The sequence below is a fragment of the Convolutriloba macropyga genome, chromosome 7 (genome assembly GCF_964194025.1).
Source record: "Convolutriloba macropyga chromosome 7, txConMacr16.3, whole genome shotgun sequence".
NCBI lineage: Eukaryota > Metazoa > Xenacoelomorpha > Acoela > Convolutidae > Convolutriloba > Convolutriloba macropyga.
The window spans coordinates 44,881,268-44,903,527 of record NC_134474.1 but is presented as its reverse complement, the minus strand read 5'-3'; the positions used below and the strand labels follow the sequence as shown (position 1 = coordinate 44,903,527).

Here is a 22,260-nt window from a genome sequence, read left to right as displayed (position 1 = left end):
CAAAAACTCAAGGCTTCCATGGCTTTGACAATGTTTCGTAAGCTTTCAATGAATTTTGCCAGCAATTAATGTACTTTATAGTCTTATGTCTTAGGCTCATTAATCACTGGCTTCTTAATCTTGATATAATCGAATGAATTATAAGTGAACTTTTCCGATGCTTACCCTTGATAGCTAAGGTTTCTCATGATTTAGAATTTTCGTTTTAAAAAACATCAGTGGAACTTTTGAACTTTGCCAATTTCTTTATCTTATTTTGGTCAACTTGTAGATCAGTTTAATTACTGGCAGTTCTTATACTCTTCGTAGCAACACAACATTTATTCTGTTGACCATTTCTATTGGTATTAAGGCTTAATTAATGACAGATCCGCTCTATCTTCAACTGAGGCGAAATGAAGTTAAATAACGGCTTCAGACAAAAACTCAAGGCTTCCATGGCTTTGACAATGTTTCGTAAGCTTTCAATGAATTTTGCCAGCAATTAATGTACTTTATAGTCTTATGTCTTAGGCTCATTAATCACTGGCTTCTTAATCTTGATATAATCGAATGAATTATAAGTGAACTTTTCCGATGCTTACCCTTGATAGCTAAGGTTTCTCATGATTTAGAATTTTCGTTTTAAAAAACATCAGTGGAACTTTTGAACTTTGCCAATTTCTTTATCTTATTTTGGTCAACTTGTAGATCAGTTTAATTACTGGCAGTTCTTATACTCTTCGTAGCAACACAACATTTATTCTGTTGACCATTTCTATTGGTTTTATATGACTTCAAGTTAATAAGAATGTTGTGAAACAACGAGTTTAAAAACTGTGATTTTTGGATTTTTGCCGATATATGTGGTTATATTCTGGTATGATGTCACATTATCACATTGACGACAGGTCCCACTGTGTTGAAAAGAAGCCCAGCTAAGCATATTTAATGTTTCGATTTGATTTTCACTTGATTTGTCGTTCTTTTTGTACTCGTAGGACAATCAATCTGAATAATGAAAGGTCTCAATGGCCTCCTACATTCCTAAGAGGGATAAGTGAACTTATTTAATACCTTCAGTTGACATCTTATGTTTTTAGTGACTTCAAATACAATTGTTTTCAAAAATATCAGTGTATTTTTGAACTTTGTCCGTTTAGTTATTCTTTTTGCCAACTTGTAAATTAGTCTTATTTGTGGCAGGTCCCATCCAAATTCTTGTGAAGCAACCATTTTTTATTCGTTACGTGTTTTAACTGATGCCTTTTGACTTTGGCACTTTTTTGCTGAAAGTTTATCCCGTTTTTGAGGACGAAAAGTCCGAAGGGTCAGAAAAAAAGGTCAAGCGAAAAATCGCAAAAAAAGACCGCAAAATATTTTCTAACTTCATTTCAGAGCAATTAATTAGTTTTCTTTATCAAATTAGAACCACACATTCCGGGCACTGTCTTTTAATGAGGACCTCGCCTTTAGCTTTTGCCTTTACTTTTAACTGATCCAGACATCAAGAAAAGAGCGCACAAAAAACTCGAAGCAGACAAATTCAATATGCATGAGCCGACTACGGCCTCGTAAAAGTCTCTCGAGCAAAAAATTGAATAAAAAGACCGAGCCAACCTGATTAATTGCTACAAATATTGTTTTAGAGCGAGTAATAACATGTACTTTCAAGCGAACCCTTAACTGACCACGCGGGCATGATCTGTTTATAAGACGTCTGTATCAAATGAAGTTAAATTTTACCACCGTATAAACAGAAAGCGACAGTGTAATTGATACACGCTTTGTTTCATAAATTAAACGCAGCGTCATCTATCAAGGCTTTTTAATGGCTTTCAACAAATCCAACCGAAAAACAACAATCGATGCAAATGTACAGTCAGCGGCTTGGCATTCTTTTGAAAAGGATTTCGCTATCATTTGCAACGTTTTTCACTATCACTTGCAACTTTTTTCACTATCATTTGCAACGGTTTTCTACTATCATTTGCAAAGTTTTTCGCCATCATTTGCAACGTTTTTCAATACCATTTGCAACGAATTTGCGGTAATTGCAACCGATTTTGGTACTAAAAATAAGTGGTGGAAGCACAGGCGACAAAAATGCTAACTTAGACTCGAAGACAACAAATGAACTACTGATTACTTCAGGTGGTTAAAAAATACAGACGCAATGGCTTGTGTTGGCTGCAACGAAATCAACCTCTGGGTAAAAAATATTGTAACTATCTACTTTAAGCCGCCATGGTTTGCCAAATCTTCGAACAAAAAACTGAATACAAAAATATGAAATGTTTGGACAACGTATAAATCAAAAGGAAAAACATCTACTTTGCGGTGATGTTGAAGAAAATCCTGTTCCCATCAAAACTTCCAAGTCTTCGATTTTTCACAAAGTACTCGATCCATCACAGAGTTGTGTTTGAACATTTTTTTAATATTGGGCGTAGCATTTAAAAAAGTTCGGAGCATTTACTTCATTAAATAGATTCAAAAAAATCTTTATAGTAATTGAAACTTGGATTACCGAACAGCAAGACACTTATGTCAATATTAGCAAAGAAAATCTTTTCTTACAAAACGCTCGCTCAAAACAAACTGGAATACAGAGAAGTTGTGATGCTGGAATTTGGATTCCTAAACACTTCAATGTTAAACGATGGAAAGAATTTGAGATCGCTAACACCAGTATCTTTGAATGAATGTGGCTTGAAATTCATGAACCTCTGAAAAATAAATGTTTGGTGAACAGTTCGTACAATCCAATTAAAAATGCTTTAGTATCTACTGCAAATTCAATAACAGACAATACTCTTCTAATTGGTCACTACAATTCTGACCAAATCAACGAAAAGAGAAAGGAATGCTTGATACTTTTACATGTCCGGCATCAAACGCTACAAATAAGAACACTTCTACACGCATCAGCAAAACCAATTGATTGCGTATCGATCACTGCTTTGTCAAAAAATCAAATCGTAGGACAAAAAATTTGATCACCTCCAATTGCTGTTGACCATAAGATCATATTTTATCAGAGTAAACTATATTTCATTGAGAGAAACGAAGATGGTTATTGTTTAAAAAGAAACAGGAAATGTTTTTCGGGGGCAAAACTCAATAGGGATTTGGCTGTTGCGGATTGCCGTACTATGTACCAATATGAAAATTGCAATGGAATGTTCACAAATTTAATGAATTTTGAAATTGTACTTGAACAACATGCACCCATAAAAATCTGTGCAGATCAGAACCCAAAAATTATTAGCCGAATATCATTTGCAAAATCAATACAAAGTCTCTGAAACCTATGTAATTTTCCAATAGTTCAAAAAATGCCGTAACCTAGTGAATTGAAGACTAGATGAGGCACGGTAAAAATACCCTCCTGATTTTTTGAGCGATCGGACATTTAAGCAGAAATAAAATATCATCAATAAAAAATTAGGAAACCACAAAACAGGTGTTAACGTGTTTGAAATTGAAACAGATTGCAATGCCTCCAGTACAAGGATTGGGGAAATGGGCGACCATTATGGTGATATTGTTCCTCTAAATATACAAAACCTCGAGAACTATCTGAAAAATGCAACTTTAGAGTCAAGCCATTGACAACTTAGACAACACTAAATCGCCGGGTCAAGGATGTCAATGCGTGGGCTCTAAAAACAGGAAAACATGCAACTGGCACAAATAGGCATTTAAAATTTATTGATAACATTCAAAAGAGTATTTTTCCAAGTATTCTAATACACGCATGTCACCAATTCTTTAAAAAGGTTCAACTACACAAATAAGCAACTATCGACCAACATCGGTCTTACCAACATTCGCTAAATTTTTCTAGAAACTAGTGCTAACGAAAATGATGAATTACATCAATGAGAACAATTAGTTTGGAATCCAACAAAACATTGCTAACAGATGCAGTGTTGTTTTTCACTAAGACAGTAATAGAAAACATGGAAAACGGAAAAAACACCGCAGCAACTCTCTTAGACCTTGCAAAAGCATTCAATTCAACCTCGCACAAAAATCTTTCTGAAAAGGCGAAGAGGTAATTCATTAATCTTTTCAGGAAAACGTAACAGTGCGTTACAATCTCCCGGATGTCTGAAAAATTCTGTTAGTCATGGCGTGCCGCGAGGCACTGTTATAGGACCATTAATTTTTCTTTTATAAGTGAACAATTTCTCGCAAAAAAAAATCAAACTTAAATGAGACTGTACAATTTGCAGACGGCACTAGTAAATTATAAGGATACGAAACAGGAGAAAAAACTGCAAGCAAAATTGAAAGTATTTTACTGGAGACACTCATGTACTTGAAGTAAAATCAACTTTAAAAACTTATAAAACAAAGCTAGTTTTTTCTCTACCAGAGATGAATTAGAACCGAAAGTTACTTTAAATGGGAAAATCTGATGAGGGCTGTCGTTAATTAGAGATACACCTTGACACCAAATTGTCATTTTCAGTAATTCTAAACGTAGTTCTAAGAAAAATGGCGGCTGCTATTCGCTCACTATATCTGGTAAAAAATCATATACCTTTGGAAAGAAGACTACAATTTTTCAAATCCTCAGTGCTCGCTTACCTTTCATTCAGTGGAGTTTCCATTGTTATAACATTGTTAGCAAGGAATATATAGCGTATAAATGGACAGATTAATTGGGACATAAAAGTGTGTTAGTTGCGTCGTAAGTATGTATGTTCATTGCCGTGATATTCTTAAATCACCCTCCTAACAGCTGAATTAATTACTTCGAAGTTGATTCTGATGAAACTTCACATAGAATTGAGTCAGCGAGGTACATCTGAAACCTTTAAAAGAAGTGCAAACCAACCAAAATTACAAAAGATTAAACTGACAAAACCACTGATAATAAGAACGCAAAAGCATACTAAGCAGAATAAAGGAACTTTTATTTTGATGAGCATGCAAAAGTTGTATTAGTTAGTTTTTAATGTAAGAGCGATAAAGAAAAACTACTTTTCAAACGAATTTCAAGAGTTCTTGCAATGTCAGAATGACAGTATACTATAGAGACAATAAATATCAATCGGTTTCCATTTTTACATAAAGGAACGAACATCTTAATGGGTAATATGAATCAATAACCAAAAGTGCAATAGTAGATTGATGTATAATCTTTATTATTTCTATATAATTCTGTTTATTCTGAAGGCATTTAAATTTTAACCTTTCAGTTATATTATTAATTTAAATGTTTGGAACAAAAATTGGTTGCGGTAATTTGTCAAAAAAAGTTTAGTCACCTCTTAAAGGACGAATTCAGAGCCTGCAGAAAAACCCGATTGAGTAAAAAGTAAAACTGAAAGAAAAACACGGCTTCACAACTCGTATCAAGGAATGATATGTCATTGTACATTCACCTAAAATTTCGTATGACCATCAACCCGGATGGTCAAAAAAGACCACAATCAATTATGAACACTAGATAGTCAACTCATGATACCTGAACACTAGATAGTCAACTCATTGCACTTCTATATTCAGTAAACCTCAACAACGAACTGAGGCTTCGAGTTAGCACAACCCAAGTTACGTAGGAGAAAAAACATGAACAAATTGTGAAGTTAGCATTGACTAGGCGTGATTTCATTTCACGTGGAGGCAGAGATGATAAGATTCAAAGATTGGAAGACGCCACGCAGCCTTAACTTCCCTCTCTGTTTGATAAAGGAAGCGAAAGCTCTTTCAGCCCAACAGGGCGAGAAAAAAGGTTACCAAATTAGGGCCACGCAGGGTAGGGAGATAAGATTCGCTTTCAAGATTTAAGCAGATAAAATTGGGTAGATTGAATGCCTTTATTGCTGCGCTCAATTGTAGCTTATCTTCTTAAGGCCTTTGGTTTTAACTTTCAAAGCTATCGCTGTACAAGTCCCTTACCAATAATGTTTCAATGATCCAAAGTTCATATTCTGAAAAAAAAACAACCGACTGATTGATGTACAGACGAAATAAAATACGTCTCTTAAGCATCACAGCTCAAAGTAAAATCAATTAATTCTCAAATGCTCTCTCGAACAATCATGAAAACATGCAAAAGTTGAAGCACGTTTTAAATTAGTCTAAAGCTGCATGAAAATATTCATTTTCATTACTCATAAAAAGACTTTACAGATCATAAGGTAAAGCGATAGCTATTAATTAATGGTCCGATAAATATTATAAAATAGATTAAAATTATAGTAGCTAATATCTCAATTAAGTCCAATACTTTGCTTCCACAAAGAGAGTGGACATAATTATTCAAGACGATGAAATCGAAAACAAGGTCCTTGGAAATATAGTCAATTTAAGAACTTCAATCTGAGTTTTTATAGTCTTCGCAGCAGTTTTCACATCGCACTAAAAACAAAAACTCCTTGGAGAAAGTTACCACTGCTGATTCTAAATAAGAGCATCCCACATATCATTTGCATTAAAAATTTCAAGAAGAAGAAAATTTCTTTAGGAGAACCTTACAATTCCAACAGGGAAACACTGCAGAAAAAATGAAGCTGGAGAAAAACCCGTGTGCACAAACAGCCATGAAGTGAACTTTATTTAAATTTAAACAGGAAAGATGAAACCAGTTTCGGCGAATTCTTCAATTGACTTTTAGTAGCAAAAGACAACCATTTGATTTCAGCAACTTGTGAATGAGAGAGCAATTTTAGATGACGAAAATAGAAAAAGTCAAGTTCAAAAAAAGTCATTTAAAAACGGTTAAACATTTTGCATTAAAAACACGACTACAATAAGTGCTTCAAACCTCGTTGGATAGCAATTAATAAACAATTGAAAACACAATTTTCAAAATAAATTGGAACTTGATGCATTAGTTTGTTAACTCAAGGCACATTACCAACACAAAGATGGCGCTCCTTTGAAAGAACTAAAAGATTTCTAAACTATTAAGCGAAGTCAGGAGACGATAGATTAGCGTTTTGTCTACTTTGCTTCAGCCTATTCAAAAACAAAGCACGCAATTTGCCTTTTCCTGCCCAGTTTGTATTCAAAGACCCAACTCAGATGTTCAAAGGAGTTAATCTGCCTAATAAGCTGATCTTTTCCTAATTGCCACTTTTGATCTAAACAAAAGGCACCGGTCTCCCGCAAACAAAACGGTAAACAAATTGTTTTTCTTAATCTTTCAACCGAATACGCTCACAAAAACATGTGACCACTTTTTGGTGACGCTGTATATAATTATTTTTTCCTAATTTCTGTTCACGTTCCATTCAGCCTTTTGGAGCTCCAACAGCGTTGATGACGTAGCTTGAAAGCATTCAAAACTAATCATCTTACGAGGCAGTGTTGTGCAAGACTGATTAAGTGAAATCCCCAGCAAATAAATGTTCTCTCTCTGACTTTATACGGGCTGTAATGTGCTTTTTACGACCCGGAATTAATCACTACCAACAGCTTTTAATCCCTTTGGTTGTGTTGTTAGTGTGGTTTGTTTTCAGCCCGCAAATGCGGAAAAGCGACTGTTGATCGCGGCTTGATTAACTGAGACACCGCCCATTTTTGTGAAAAATAAAAGATTGCTTTTTGCCAAATACAGGTCAGGTTATTTAAAGAAGACAGAGGAACTATGAAATTGACCATTATAATTGTATTTAGAAGTCTACCCCTTTCATCAAAACAATTGCATGTCTGAAAACAAACCTTGCAATGAAATGGCAGCATTTGTCTCCATTGGACTGTGCCTTGGTTGTTCAAGAATTTAAGACTTGTTGTTCAAGAATTCAAGAGAAAAGATTTTATTTCAATATTTTGAATTTATTTGGAAGGGCGCTTTATATTTCCTCTGAAACAAACGCTTCAATATCAAATTTTATGAGTTTGAGCAACTTATGCGTAAGTCACACTGCCAATTAGCTGCAAAATTTCCAAGTGACTTCAAAATCTTTGAAGATTCTTGCAACTTTTCAATTTCACCGTTAAAACAAAAATTCCATATATATATTTTATGTTTCACCACGACGAATAATAGATATTTCATCATAAATAAGAACAAAATTTTGCGTTAGAACAAAATTTCCGATCCGGCTCATTGAAATTCATGACTTAATTATTTTTTCTATGAAGTACAAAGAAAACTTTCAATATAAAACAGGGTATTGGATCCTCAATACTACATGATGAAATCTCACCTACAGACAGATGTGTATACCATTGAGGTCAATCTTTTATTTCACCAGAATGGCCAAAAATTATAATAAATAAAAATACGGTTGAACAAAAAGAAATCAGCTGATATATTTAAACCAAAAACAGGACAGAGGAGCTATGAAGTTGACTGGTATAACTGTATTTAGAAGTCTACCCCTTTCAACAAAACAATTGCATGTCTGAAGACAAACCTTGCAATGAAATGGCAGCATTTGTCTCTATTGGTCTGTGCCTTGGTTGTTCAAGAATTTAAGACTTGAGAAAAGATTTTGCTTCAATATTTTGAATTTATATGGAAGGGCGTTTTATATTTTCTCTGAAACAAACGCTTAAATATCAGATTTTATGAGTTCGAGCAACTTATGCGTAAGTCAAACTGCCAATTAGCTTCGAAACTTACAAGTGACTTCAAAATCTTCGAAGATTCTTGCAACTTTTCAATTTCACCGTTAAAACAATAATGCCCTATATAAATTTTATGTTTCACCACAACGAATAATAGATATTTCATCATAAATCAACCCCTAATTTACGGATATTAAATTATACAAAAACTGGTTCAAAATTTTTTAGCAATGAAATTGTTCAGAATTATTCAAAATAAGGAACTGTTTCAATTATTAAAACGTTGAGTGCAAATGTAGGATGTACATGTAGGACCAACAGCTTATATTTTTTTCAATTTTAAGAACTCCGTTGGAATATTAAAGGTTGGAAAATTATCAGCAAACGCATATCACCAATAGACCTTGTTATCAAAAATTTGTGTACGAGAAAACTCCGCAATTTTGCGTTGGAATAAAATTTCCGATCCTGCTCATTGAAAATCATGGCTAAATTACCTTTTCTATGAAGTACAAAGAAAACTTTCAAAATAAAACAGGGTATTGGATCCTCAATATTACATGATGGATTCTCACCTACAGACAGATGTGTATACCTTTGAGGTCAATTTTTCATTTCACCAGAATGGACAAAAATTATACTGAATAAAAATATGGTTGAACAAAAAGAAATCAACTGATATATTTCACAAGCAGCGAAAAATTATCGCGTAAACGCCTAATTTTGCCAAACTATATTCTGAATTCCAAATCTATTGCAAATCCAAAAAATGATGTCTTTGAAAAATCCTGCTTAATAAGTATCTAGATTGTTGCTTGCTGAGAAGACGTGAACATTAATTCAGGAGGACGATGCAAAATTAAAAGTAAAAAGGCAGGACCGGTCGCGAATTGCAACAAGGAAATGAATAAAATAATGACTTGACTAGTAAAATCTTTACAATACCAACTACTTTTGTCAGTGGGTAAAACATATGAACTTACATACGCTATATTAAAAACGAAAAGCGGAAAACTTAGAAAACTATCTTTCTCATTGAAAATTAATGGCGTTAAATTGCGAAAACATATCAAAGCCTGATTGATGATTGACAGATGAAAACTGAAATTACTAAAAATAATTCAGTTCTAATTTGCTAGTATATTGATGGGATCTGTCAGAAAAACGACCCAATAAGACAAAACAACAAAAAAGAGGCCGAAAACAAAAAAAAATCACGATACATTCTACTAAAACAAGTAATAATTCTGAAAACAGCGACCCATCAAATTAGTTTAAGCCTCAAAAAACAAAACGCGAATCAACTTGTTTTTAGTGATATTAAGAAAAGTTATTATTAATAGAATTTTCCGTTAACAATAATTACTTCAAACTTGGTTCCAGAACAAATTAACAAAATTTTGACAAAACGTTTTGAGAAAGTGAACAAACAGTTAAAATGTTCAGAACAACTTAAACCTCGATAACACTCCGAAGAGGTAGAAATTCAAGAACATAGCCGGCAGATTAACGGAATAGCTGCGAAAGAATAGAATTGCGTGCCGTATGATAGAGATAGAAAGTTACAGATATAAGTTGAAAAGCTATTGACGCCGCTCAAAAAGCTATGTAAAAAAATCCAGCGATAAATTAATAAAGCTTGTTAAAATTCATTGCGCAGAATCCTTTTCATTATGGACCTTTATTTCATATATGAGTTCCTTTGACCTTAAACTAATTCAAAATAAACTTAAATTTTAAAGTGGAAAAGTCATTTTATTGAGTGAGGTGAGTCACTTATGATCAAAATCTAATCACGCAAAAAACCTTTGCTAGAGGGGGAGAGAGAGAGAGAGAAATGACGTCACGCGCGCAAATGCCGTTAATTAGAGGAAGAAGTCATGCAGAAAATTCAGCGGAAGAAGACTTCAGCTTTGCTGTGTGAACAAATATAAAACGAAAAAGAGCGTTAGACGACGAAAAAAACAAAGCCGGACAAGTCCTGACGTACAATTCAGAGATTTTTGATTGAATTAGCGAAAACTAGACCTAGAATGGACTAAGAGTGAATTGGGAAAACCACTAAAAAATCCGGTAAAAAAAATGGCCTAGAATGACTTATGAATGGATTGCGATAACCATATAGAAACAAACCCGATACAAAAAAGTGGAAAAAACTGTAAAAATTAAAGTGAAATTGCCGCATGTGAACAAAAAACCACTAGCGAGAGAGCGAATTTTTGTTCAAACACCGTTTTCTCACTCTACTTTAAAATTAGAGTTTAAAAATTTCACGCCTCAAAACCACTCGCTTTTTCACTCCACTTCCTGTTTCGGCGTGACCAAAATCACTAGTCCAATTTGACATCAAAAATTATGAAAACGTGCAAACAGATCTTAAAAAAAAGACATCGCCCCAATACAATTCAAATTCTTTGAATTGAAAAATCTTTGAATTGTAAAACCAAGAACACCGCAATAAAGCTCCGTCCAGCTTACAGCTTCGCAGCTACAAAAAAACCAAGAGCACCGCAATATAGCTCCGCTCAGCTTACAGCTTCACAGCTATAAAAAAAACTCTTTAATTTATTATTCTACGCTTAATGAGTTCTATAATGATTCCGCCCACTACTCTCTACGATAAAAATGTCAATCGTCAAAAAATTAGCAAAATTGAGCAATAATTACGGAAGATGAAAAAAACACCGGAAATCAGGCAAATTTTCACGTAACTTCAAACCTCCATAACGCCTGGGGAAAAATCTTTTTAACTATATATTCTACACTGCAGGGCTTTATAATAATATCATTCACAGCTCTGCACGATGAATATATCGATCGCCGAAAATTGACAGAGCAAAAAAATCCAGCTCACTATATAGTCCCCCCCCCCCCCCCCCACTAAGAGGGTCGGAACAAAAAATTTCTTTTTCAAAATTGAGTACACGTACCTAATATGCATGAGATTGTCATCGATGGAGTAGGGCTCACTGGGTGTAGCATCAACCGGGATACCCTTCTCGGCTGCGTATTTGAGCAGGTCTGGTCTGCCCTGGAATCGGTTGAAGAATTCTGGCATTCTCCACGGGGCAATCACTTTCACGTCTGGGTTCAGGGCATATGCTGCCAGTTCAAACCTGTTCTGGTCATTACCCTAAAACAACATATACAAGCAAGTCGGTTTTGGACGAAAAGCATGAGTATTCGTAGTCATGATCACGCAATTACTCTTCTATTATAACTTTGCAAAATACATTCGCTCTTAGGCTACACAGCTTAAGTTGTATATCGACGAAATGTGAAACTCTTGACACAACTCTTTTCTTGGCCAATTACCATTTTGAAATTTATGAACTTTTAAAGTTTATATCAATTAAAAATTATCTAAAACCATTCAGAACTTCTAGCGTTCTTTTTTTTAATTGTTTTCCATCTAGTTAATCAAATAATTCGAGCACAAATGGTCAAAAAGTCTGGTGAAAATGTTACACGAGAAGCAACCGGTCTTGAAGAGTTGTGCATTGAACATCAAAAACAGCAATCACGGAATTTTATGCACCATTTATGATCACCACTTCATCTAACGGAGCTACAACTCATTGCTTACGATTGTTCTCAAGTACCACAAGGAGGGAGAATTTTTTCCCAACTGGCCGTAAATTGTAATCTCAGCCAGTAAATCTCGGCCTGCCTTCTCGGGAAAAGAAGAATCTAATCAGAATTTAAATTGGTTGTTAAATTAGATATGCAAATTAGGCATACCTAGTCAACCACGTGAACAAACTCAAGTGTTCATACCGAGTGGCATTTTGGGGAGAGATGAACACATTTAACTACACTCGTGACTTAATTGGAAACGTCCAATTTCACTAAATTCGGGAGTGAGATCTGTCTCAGGGGAGACGGTCCCACAAATGGAAGGGGAAATTAAATTAATCAGAGCTAATAAGCCTACTGCTTTTCATATACAGCTAGCTAACAGCACTGCAAAGCGCCAGAAAGATCTTACAATAGCTACAGAGATAACATCAGTCTCAGAAAAAAAATGACTAATATCAATTGCACAAAAAGGCAACTAATTAAGAAATTTGATTATAAATTCTGAGTTCAATTTTCATAGCAAAAAGGCACCATATTCATTATTTATATCAAGAAAGCTTGAGCAAAACACCTGTCCTTCGTCTAGAAACTCGTTTATATTTTCTGATTGATAGTATTTAGAACTAATCAAACAATATCAAATTTAGAGGACATTTTGAAATCGGAGGACATTCACGTGATTCTAACAGATAGTAGCGTTAGTTTCGTCTTTATAATAAAAACTAAGAATTGTGTTGCATCATTCCATGTCATGATCATGCGTAACTTGCAAAGCGAAACAAAACGGCGGCTGTTTTATTTCTCAAACAATAAACAAGCAGTCCAGTAGCTTCTAAATCGAATTAGAGCGTTAAGAAACAAAATTTTATCCACTAGTCCAAGGTTCCTGGTCGAACAAAACCTATTCAAAAAAGTCAGTTGGAAACAAATAAACATGTGACACATAGCCAAAAGCTCACATACAAAAGCACAGATCCGCCACACGACCAAAACCGCCACACTTGAAAGCTGGATGAAAGTCCCATAAAAGCAAACAAGGAGGGTCGGTAAATGTGTCGGCATGGAAGGATCCAAATAGTCTCTTATAGCAAATTTGCAAAGTTTGAAATACGAAAAAAACTTAGGGAATATTGCAGAATATTGGAAACTACAAGGCTGAAGTGATTACTGTTTTGCTTTTCGCAATGACTTGTCGATTGTTATTACAAATTTCTCGAGCCAACTGGGCACCTAAGATTTCTTTAAGAATGGAAAATTTTTAGCAAAACAGTATTCACACTCGCATCTGTTGATCGTGCAGATTAGAAGAGCAGAACCAGTAGCAGCAAGCGAAAGGCTTAAATTCGCAATTTTGATATTGAACAAAACATCTGCTAAGCTGTAACACTAGGCAAGTTTCCAATCCTCCAAAATTGCGTCATTAGAAAGCCAGAGCTTAAAAAATAGGTCATCACGTTCATTGGCGAACCTTTAAAATTAAGTTCATTGACAAACGTTTAAAATTGCTCTTCTGGAATGCAAGAGTTAAACCGAGGATTGATCAGAACAAATCTGTTGTTTATCTGGGATTTTTGCAGCGGACACTTATCTCTTAATACTCATACATGTATAATGACATCTTAAACATTCATATACCACAAAAACATACACCAGTGAACATATTTATATCGAGCCACAAGAAAGGAGGCTTGGTACGTGCTTTTGCACATAATGTTCCGACCCTGTTCATCTACAATTTTCGTTAGGTTAATTGTCTACAAAAGGAGGAGGAGGAGATAGGCAACTTTCAAAAATTCAAATCCTGATTGAAAGTAATTGATTTGAGTAAATTTTGATAAAAACTGAAACTAATAAAAGAAATAAAATGCCTTGTCGCCTTGGCATTACGGCGAAAGCGAATCAGAATATTTGTAGCTGGGTGGTTAAGATGTCAGGCTACCAACCTGGAGGTCCAGGTCAGGTTTCAACCCCGATGCTTAAATAGATATTGAATTTTTGCCGTAATTAATATTTTCAAACAAAGCGACTGAAGTCGGAAGAGCTACCCCCGAACGACAATCGGACGCAATTTAATAAAGAGGAGTCGCTTAGAAATGTTTTAGGGGTGCAAAAAAATTTCTCCGTTGAGTTTCAAACCTGGAAATCAAGTTGGCATCCTGACATCTTAACAACTCAGCAATAAAAGCTTTGATCTCTATTCAGTCACAATCCCTTTAACCAACTAAATTTATTTCAGATTGAGAGCAACTAAGATCACTCAAAAATGAAGCATTAAAGTGTCAAACAGTCATTCAAGAATTCAAAGAACATTCCAGAACAAAAGCGCAAAAGAGTCAAGCAAAATTCGTTTGAGAGCAATTGAAAATACTTAAAAACCAAGCCAAAAAGAATCACATAAAATCTACTCAACACCATTTCACTTTTCAATCACTTCACTTCATTTTTCAGAAAGAGTACGGCACCTTTCTCTAGTGCGACTAGGTAACTTGTCGTCAAAAAAATGAAAAAAAGGGTGTCAGAGGTAAAATCCGAGGAATTAATTAAAGACAAATAATATCGAAAGTCAGGTTTTAAAAAACTAGCATTTAACAAAAAATACTTGTTGCAATCTTATAACTTCTTAGGAAGTCATGGGACCCGTCGTTGGTTCAACTAAGTCATATAACATAACAAATACGGACAAAACTCCAACATTTATAAACAATTTACGAAATCACTCAGCATTGAACTCATTAATGTTATTAGCTGTCGACTGAAAGGATTATAAATGTTCATATGGGTCTCAATTGAACATTAATGGGACCCGTAATTAAAAGGACAAGGAGAAAATTCAACAACAAAAAAACACATTGTGTAGTATCAAAAACTAACAAATATGAAAACTGTCGAAGTGATAAAAAGATCAATTAGAACATAAAACCAATATAGAGTAATGTTCACTTTACAAGAACGTGCATGGGATTTCTCATAAATGAGAGTATAATCAGAAAAACTAACAACTACAAAAACATAACCGATTAACATCGCGCGAATTGCTCTCAAACGACCAGCCAGCGGTTGGCTTCGTCAGTAGCTAGCTACGGTTTAGTTCAGCAACTAGCTACGGTTTAGTGAGGCTAGCGTTAGCTCAATTGAAGTGGCCGCAGCGGGGTGGGGGTGCACGCGACAACTTCTTTACGGCCTGAAGGATGTGCAGGCGTGGGGATTGGGGGGGGGGGTTGATCTATTCACCTCTTTATCCCGTTTTTGAAGACGAAAAGTCAAATGGGTCAGACAACGCAAATATTCCATAAAAAGGTTCTTGAAGCCACTTAACACAAAAAACATGACTCAAACCTTTATGTAAGTTTGATTGGGACTCTTTTCAATGCCAACACGGCCTGTCATTATTGTGATTATATAACAATACTTAAGAAATAGCAAAATTAAACAAATATCAAAAATAACAATTTTTGTTAAAACTAATGGTACATAAAACATAAGTACATAAAACATTAGCAGTAAAGTGGAGGCCATAAATAAGTTCACTTATCTCTCAAACCAATGAGAGCTATCAGAGTAGGTTTTGCGCCTACATCAAGAAAGTGCGAGAAAAAGATGTCAAGCTATTATATTTATCAACTATTCACTCAAAAAGTTAAATGGCCAATTAGGTTTGTATTCAATGCCAAGGGCGCCAAAGTCTTCAAACGAACCATACAAAAAGAAAAGGCACAAAACTTCAATAATGAGTTCAAAATTTGACCACATTTAACCAATTTCGAAGAGAAAACCAAATCCGTTCAAAATCAAATATCAAAAATCAATCGAATAGCGTCTATCGAATTGCTCTCGAACAACATGCGGGGCAATTAAATTTAGAGAGAATGCAGCTTAGAAATAATTTATGGGTGCAACAAAACTCTCACCCCAAAGGGGTTCAAAACTCGGGTCTCCAGTCATCTTAACCACCAACATCTTAACCATTCAGCTGCAATCGCGTTGAATCTATTCAGCACACAGTAGCTTTTATATTAGCAACAAACTTCATTTCAAACAGAGAGCGACTTACATCACAAAAGAAGAAGAACCCAAGCGTGAAAAAGTCACTAAAGTCAAATAATGTTCAAGAAACAAGTGCAAAAACGGTCAAGCAAAAACTCTTCACAAAAGACACATGTTTACAATAACTGCTTCAAACTTTGTTCAAGAACAACTGACAACCACAAAACCATGGCAAAGACTAAACGTGACTCAAAAACTGTCATGGACTTTGAAAGCTTGCAAAAGAATTCAAAAGTCGATAAAAATTATCTCAAAACATTACAATGTTTTAAGACCTTAATAGCATCCAAAGGTCAATAAATTCAAAAAACAACAAATTATCACAAACTGACATTCACTTGTTAACAGATATAATTGTTAACAAATAACTTTTCGCTTCAAAGAAAAATTTAAAAAGATTTGAAAAAGCCACACGTGAAATAGATTCTTGCTCGGTGAACAGAAATTTTTACATCTTTTTCTCGCTATCTTTCACCAAATGGTTGAAGCTGTCACTTTTTCTTTGAGCTTTTAAACTTTAGTTAAAATTTCATCAAATGGAAACAAATTTTTCGGCAATTTAAAAGATTCTAGGCTAAATTAGTCTTCAAATAGCCGCGCAATAATAGCGAGCTGTGAAACTGACAGGACTATTAAATAGCAACAATTTCATTTTTGAGCAGAAAATAGCTGGAGGGATCCAGGAAAACTTTGCTGCTAGAAAATCGGAACTTATTTAAAATCACACCTATTTCAAGAACATAGCCGATTGCCGGAATAGCAGCAAAGGACAGACTTGCGTGCCGTATAATAGATAGAAATAGATACAGATATACGTTGAAAAGTTATCAACGCCGACAAAAAGCAATGTAAAAAACATTCAGCGATAAATTAATTACGCTTGTTAAAATTCATTCCGCAGAAGGCTTTTCATTAGGGACCACTATTACTCATATGAGTTCCTTTGACCTAAAACTAAGGCAAATTAAACTTCAGTTTAAAAGCGCAAAAGTTGTCTTATTGAGTGAGGTAAGATTTGTCAGCTTTGTTGTGTGCACAAATGTAAAACAAAAAAGAGCACCAGACGACAAACAAAAAACCAAGAGCACCACAATATAGCTCCGCTCCGTTTACAGCTTCGCAGCAGCTATAGTTTAAAAAAAATGTATAACCGACTAACGTCGGGCGAATTGCTTTCAAACGATAGCTGTACTAGATTTAGCGTAATTGCCGGGGGATGAAGTGGAGGGAGGGGGGTCGAATTCTTATGAATCTCCCTTCGCACTATGATTATGTCTTCCCTTCGCAAATTAGATTAGTTGAATTGCCGACTTAGAGTATAGAAAAAAGAGAGGCTCTAAGAGCCCTTAATGCCCTCCGGGCGCTAAATGTTCATCTGGTGTTTGAGAACGCAAAGTGAAATGGGTCAGTCGAAATATCGTTCAAGTGAAAAATTGAATAAAAAGACCCCAGGACTAATATAATTATTTCGTTTGAGAGCAATTAAACAGGCCCCTAAATAAGAGGTGCGATTTTACCATTTGAAAATTTAAAATAATTGAGTTAGATAGTCGTCAATGCGAGATCAATACATCGAAATAATCTAAGGTTAACTCTCGAAAAAATTCCAACAGAGCAATTCAAGTAAAACGGAGTTGACAAAAAACAAAAATATAATCCCTTGTAACAAATACAATCCATAATCTACAGTTTTTTTATAGAATATCTTGGAAGCAAAGAGAAATAATCAGGATTCTTGAGAACTACAGATAACAAAATCTTGAGAACTAATGAGAACAAAAACTTTGGTCGGAGTTAAAGCCGACCAAATTTTTAGCTTTAACATCAGGATACTCTTAAGAAGTGAAATGTAGTTTTTTCAAAATATTTTCTATGATTTCATCCTACTGTCAATAATCTAAAATACCAGCTATCACAAAAGAAGTAATTTAACAGCGTAAACTTCTGAATACTATGGTACCAAACGACAGTGAAAGTTTCCTATAGCATTATATAGATTTGAATCATTTTTGATGCAACCCTCTCGACACTCAATAGAAATCAATTAGATCACAACAAAGAACATAGCCGGCAGATTGCCGGAAAATAGCCGCGATAGACGCTTGTGGCCTTCCATGGAATTGAAACAACTAAAAAAATAAGATAGACATATTGACCACCCGTCCTTTAATAGACCACTAGACTTTTTGGGTTAGATTCGGACTGTCATTTTTATGAGACACATACGCTCTATAACGAAAAAGCCCTAAGAGCTTTTTCAAAATTAATATTCGAAATCAAAAACTCAAGACTCTATACCTCAAGAGTTAGGGCATATACGTTTGACATTACTTAGATGCACACTATTGATCTTTAACTAGGAAAGGTTCAAAAAATTAAAGTTTATTAGGTGAGTACAGTTCAGAAGTCATTTTTAGTGACGTAAGTCACGCAATTGACCTAAAAGCAGAGCAAATGACGTCACGCACAAATTTTAACCACAAAGCAGTAGACGTCACTGAAATTGAAAATGTCAATGATCGCAAGAACCATCGATGGAGACGAATTAAAAAGAAAAACCACGATGTTCCCAATAATAGCCGCTATCGCTTCTCAGCTATTAATGAAAAAATAATTTAGAAGATCAGAACAAGTTCAGCGAGAAATCAGTCCATCAAAGACAAAATTAGTCATGAAACTGCTCGAACATTTGCCGCATCACTCACTTGCGACAGCATTCAATGCATCAAATAACTGCTGTGGAAAGGCTATTGCATAAAATTTTGGTAAGAGCTCAAAAATTTGTGGTAGTGAAAGCCGCAAAAACGGCAAAACAGCTGTTGTTTTTTTGCCTTACTTCTGATACAGAGATGCAATTGAAGAGATGTGCACTTGTAGAAAATCCAAAAAGCTGGATTAGCATTCAGTTTCAAAAAAGATTCAATATCTTTGCCGAATTCGCTATTAATACATCATTTTTAAGAAAATGGTTCTAAAAATTGTCATCAGTCCTGTTAAATTCCAATGATTTTTTTTACCACTGATGATTTTAACTTTGCTTCATCCTATCATGTTGTTTCAACAAAAATTTTGGTCTCAAAAATGACCAAATTGGACAAAATCTTTCTTGGCTGACTGCCGACAATAATTTGACCCGATTGTGATTTAAAGAGGAAAAGGTCTCAAAGAAAAAGAAAAAACGGTTTGAGTTGCATTTCATAGTTAGGCTCACTTCACTCATGTTTCTTAATGAGAGGCTAAAAAGACTAATAACAACAAAGTTCAACTACTGGGCATCTGAAATTGGGCTTTATCCGTTTTCGTTTGGGCTGTTTCCGTTTTCGTTTTTCGACATTGACAATACTCAATTTGGGCGGTTCTGCTGATCAACTTCTGTTCAAAAGAACTTTGAGCAGAGTGATTGATAAATAAAGCAACCACACGATAATGCAACCACACAATAAAATGCTTCAGATCTTTCTACATTGTAATTAAAGTACAAAACAATTGCCAAAAATTCAATGACGTTCCAACAAAAACATTAAAACCTAATGTAGAAAAACACCGTTAGAAATTTCTTCTCAGCCACCTACTGCTGGTCAGAATTTGCAAGAATTTACGACAAGAATTATCTTACGGGGGATTTACAGTTTAATCGCCAGAAAAAAATGTATAAATAATCTAATTCAGCACAAAAACTCAAACATAGTCCGCATATTGCCGGAAAATAGCCACAGTTGACGCGCTAGACGCACATTGGGATTGAAACAGAAAAAGAAAACAGAAGATAGAAATAAAATTTTTTCATAAGCTTCAAAAATTGTTCTAATTCAGTGGGCAGTTTCAGTTAGATTCTAAACCTATACTTACTTTAGCTTTTAATCTGAAGGGTATTAAGCTTAATACTAATATCAGCTAGCAATCGCTCTAATGAACTTTGATAACATAATTCAAAAAGACTTAATGGTCGGGCTTTATCCCGTTTCTTTTTATTTTCCTCTTTTGACATTGACAGTATTCACTTAATAACGTAAATCAAAGCTTGAAAGAATTTAAAATCCATACAGTTGAAACAATGAGTTAAGAAAGTCAGAAGTCAAACGTGAAAATCGTGACTTATGCAAAACGAAAAACGTGATCAAAAGGTAAAGCGAATTAAAAAAACATAGCAGGACAAGTCCTGAAATACAATTCAAAGAATTTAAAGAAAAAGTACTCTGCCTGACTAGCAGATCAATTGAAGAATGGCAGCCAAAACACAAACAAAATCATCAAAAAGTTGAGAAACTAAAACAATCAAACAAACTAAACGAAAATATGCTCATAGCTTTTACCCCTAAAGCAAATTTTGATCCCTTTAAATATACCCATTTCAAAACTATGTTCAAAGCCAATTTTTGTTTCTGAAATCGCTCCAGCATGATATGTGCAAGAACTGGCCCTTGAAGATCGATTACCTCGAAATGACCGAAAAATTAAAAAAAAAACGAAATCAATTGCAAACTTTAATGCAATGTTGCTAAAAACCGTAATATTGGTATCTTCAGAATCAACTCTGTGTCTCTAGAGGCTATCCAGTAACCCAAACCCATGCCTTAAAAAATTCATTTGCTCAAAGATCGACAGGCAACAATTTTTAGAGAAAAGTTCAAAATAGAAAATCGTTCTCTTAAAATAATGAAAACCATTCAATTGCCCCCAAGCAAGTAATTAATAACATACTATCAAACCCTGGATGAGGTTACCTGGCGATTGAGGCAAGAAAACTGATTAAAAGACAAATGTTTTGACAAAAATTGACAAAAAAAAACTTCAGGAAAAAATTGCAGATTTTATCGAAAAGCTAAAATTCGAGACACTAAAATGTTGAAAACCAATTCATTATTACTAGAAACTATGCAATGCTATCAAACCCTAAAGAAGATTCCCTGGCCACTGAAGCAGGAAAAACTCAAAAAGTGACAAAAATTTTCAAAAAAAACTTGAGAGGTTTCTTGACACCTAGGTCTAAAAAAATTTTCAAAAAACCTGAAAAAAATAGCAAGAATTAGTATCATTTTGCGTGTTTGTGTTTGTAGTACCAAAATATATAGCTCATAAAATGGTCATTACAAGTAATTTTGTCTCGCAAAAGGCCTTCGTCAATTTTTAAAAACAACCTAAGCCTAAGCAAACAAAACAAAAAAAAATCACAAAAAACATGAAATATTGCACCATTTTGAGCCAAAAAACTCCTTAAAATGACCTTTTAACCTTAAATTAAGGCCATCCCATCAGCTGTACCACTCTTAGCAATTGAACTACTAAAGCCCACTTTGGACCTCTAATAAAACTTAATTCCCGCTGGGCTTCACCTGTTTATCCCGTTTTGAAAGATCAAAGTCAATGAAAAATGTGTGAACGTATCTTTAAAAAAACAAAGCGCCCCAATACAATTCAAATTCTTTGAATTGTAAAAAAGGAGAGCGCCTAAATAATAGCCGTTTGAGAGGCTGACGGCGGCTATTAATAAAATTAAAACATTAAGTAATTAAAAGGTGATAATTTAAATCCGCCTTTCTTCGGCCAATTGTGCCATACGTGACTTCATTATATACCGGACTAGAACTAAGAAAATGATTAACGCATTTCTGAGATATTTCGGATCAAATTTGACATTTTTTACTCATAAGTTCACAAAACGAGAATTCAGGAGTTGTTGAGTTCAATAACAGTCAGAGCTCAAAATTTCTGAAGTTGTTGAAATCATTAAAATTCATCAATCATTTTGCTTGTCAAAATCAATTAGTTATCTTTCGCAGTCCTAACAACAATATGGAACAGTCTCCATTGGCATTTTTTTAGAAAAGGACAAAATCAATGGTGGAACGAAGAAAACCAATCGACGACACTTGATGAATCTGATCTTTTCGTTAATCTTAAAGTTAATGAAAAAGTTGCATAAATCATAATAAGCAATTGGTCGTCATTCACTCATCTATGCATGTGAGCTAAGCAATTTCTAAAAGACATTCAGAGATCTTTTTCTTTTCAAAGATCTGCAGAGTTTCAAATTTTGATATGAGTTATCTTAATTTGAGTGGTCGTTCTAGAAAAAAATAATGAAAATTAAACCAGCCGCAATAAACACGTTTCAAGTTATCC

The 22,260-nt window shown here is 34.5% G+C and overlaps 1 protein-coding gene across 2 annotated transcripts in view; it reads right to left on the bottom strand.

The window, feature by feature from the left end:
* Nucleotides 1-22,260, bottom strand: part of LOC142342905 (argininosuccinate synthase-like) — a 251,670-nt gene that overhangs the window by 16,118 nt on the left and 213,292 nt on the right. For both annotated transcript variants that reach the window (XM_075394567.1, XM_075394568.1), the window contains exon 5: nt 11,445-11,647. In XM_075394567.1, coding sequence (XP_075250682.1) covers nt 11,445-11,647 — 203 coding nt within the window. The remainder of the gene's footprint in view (nt 1-11,444; nt 11,648-22,260) is intronic.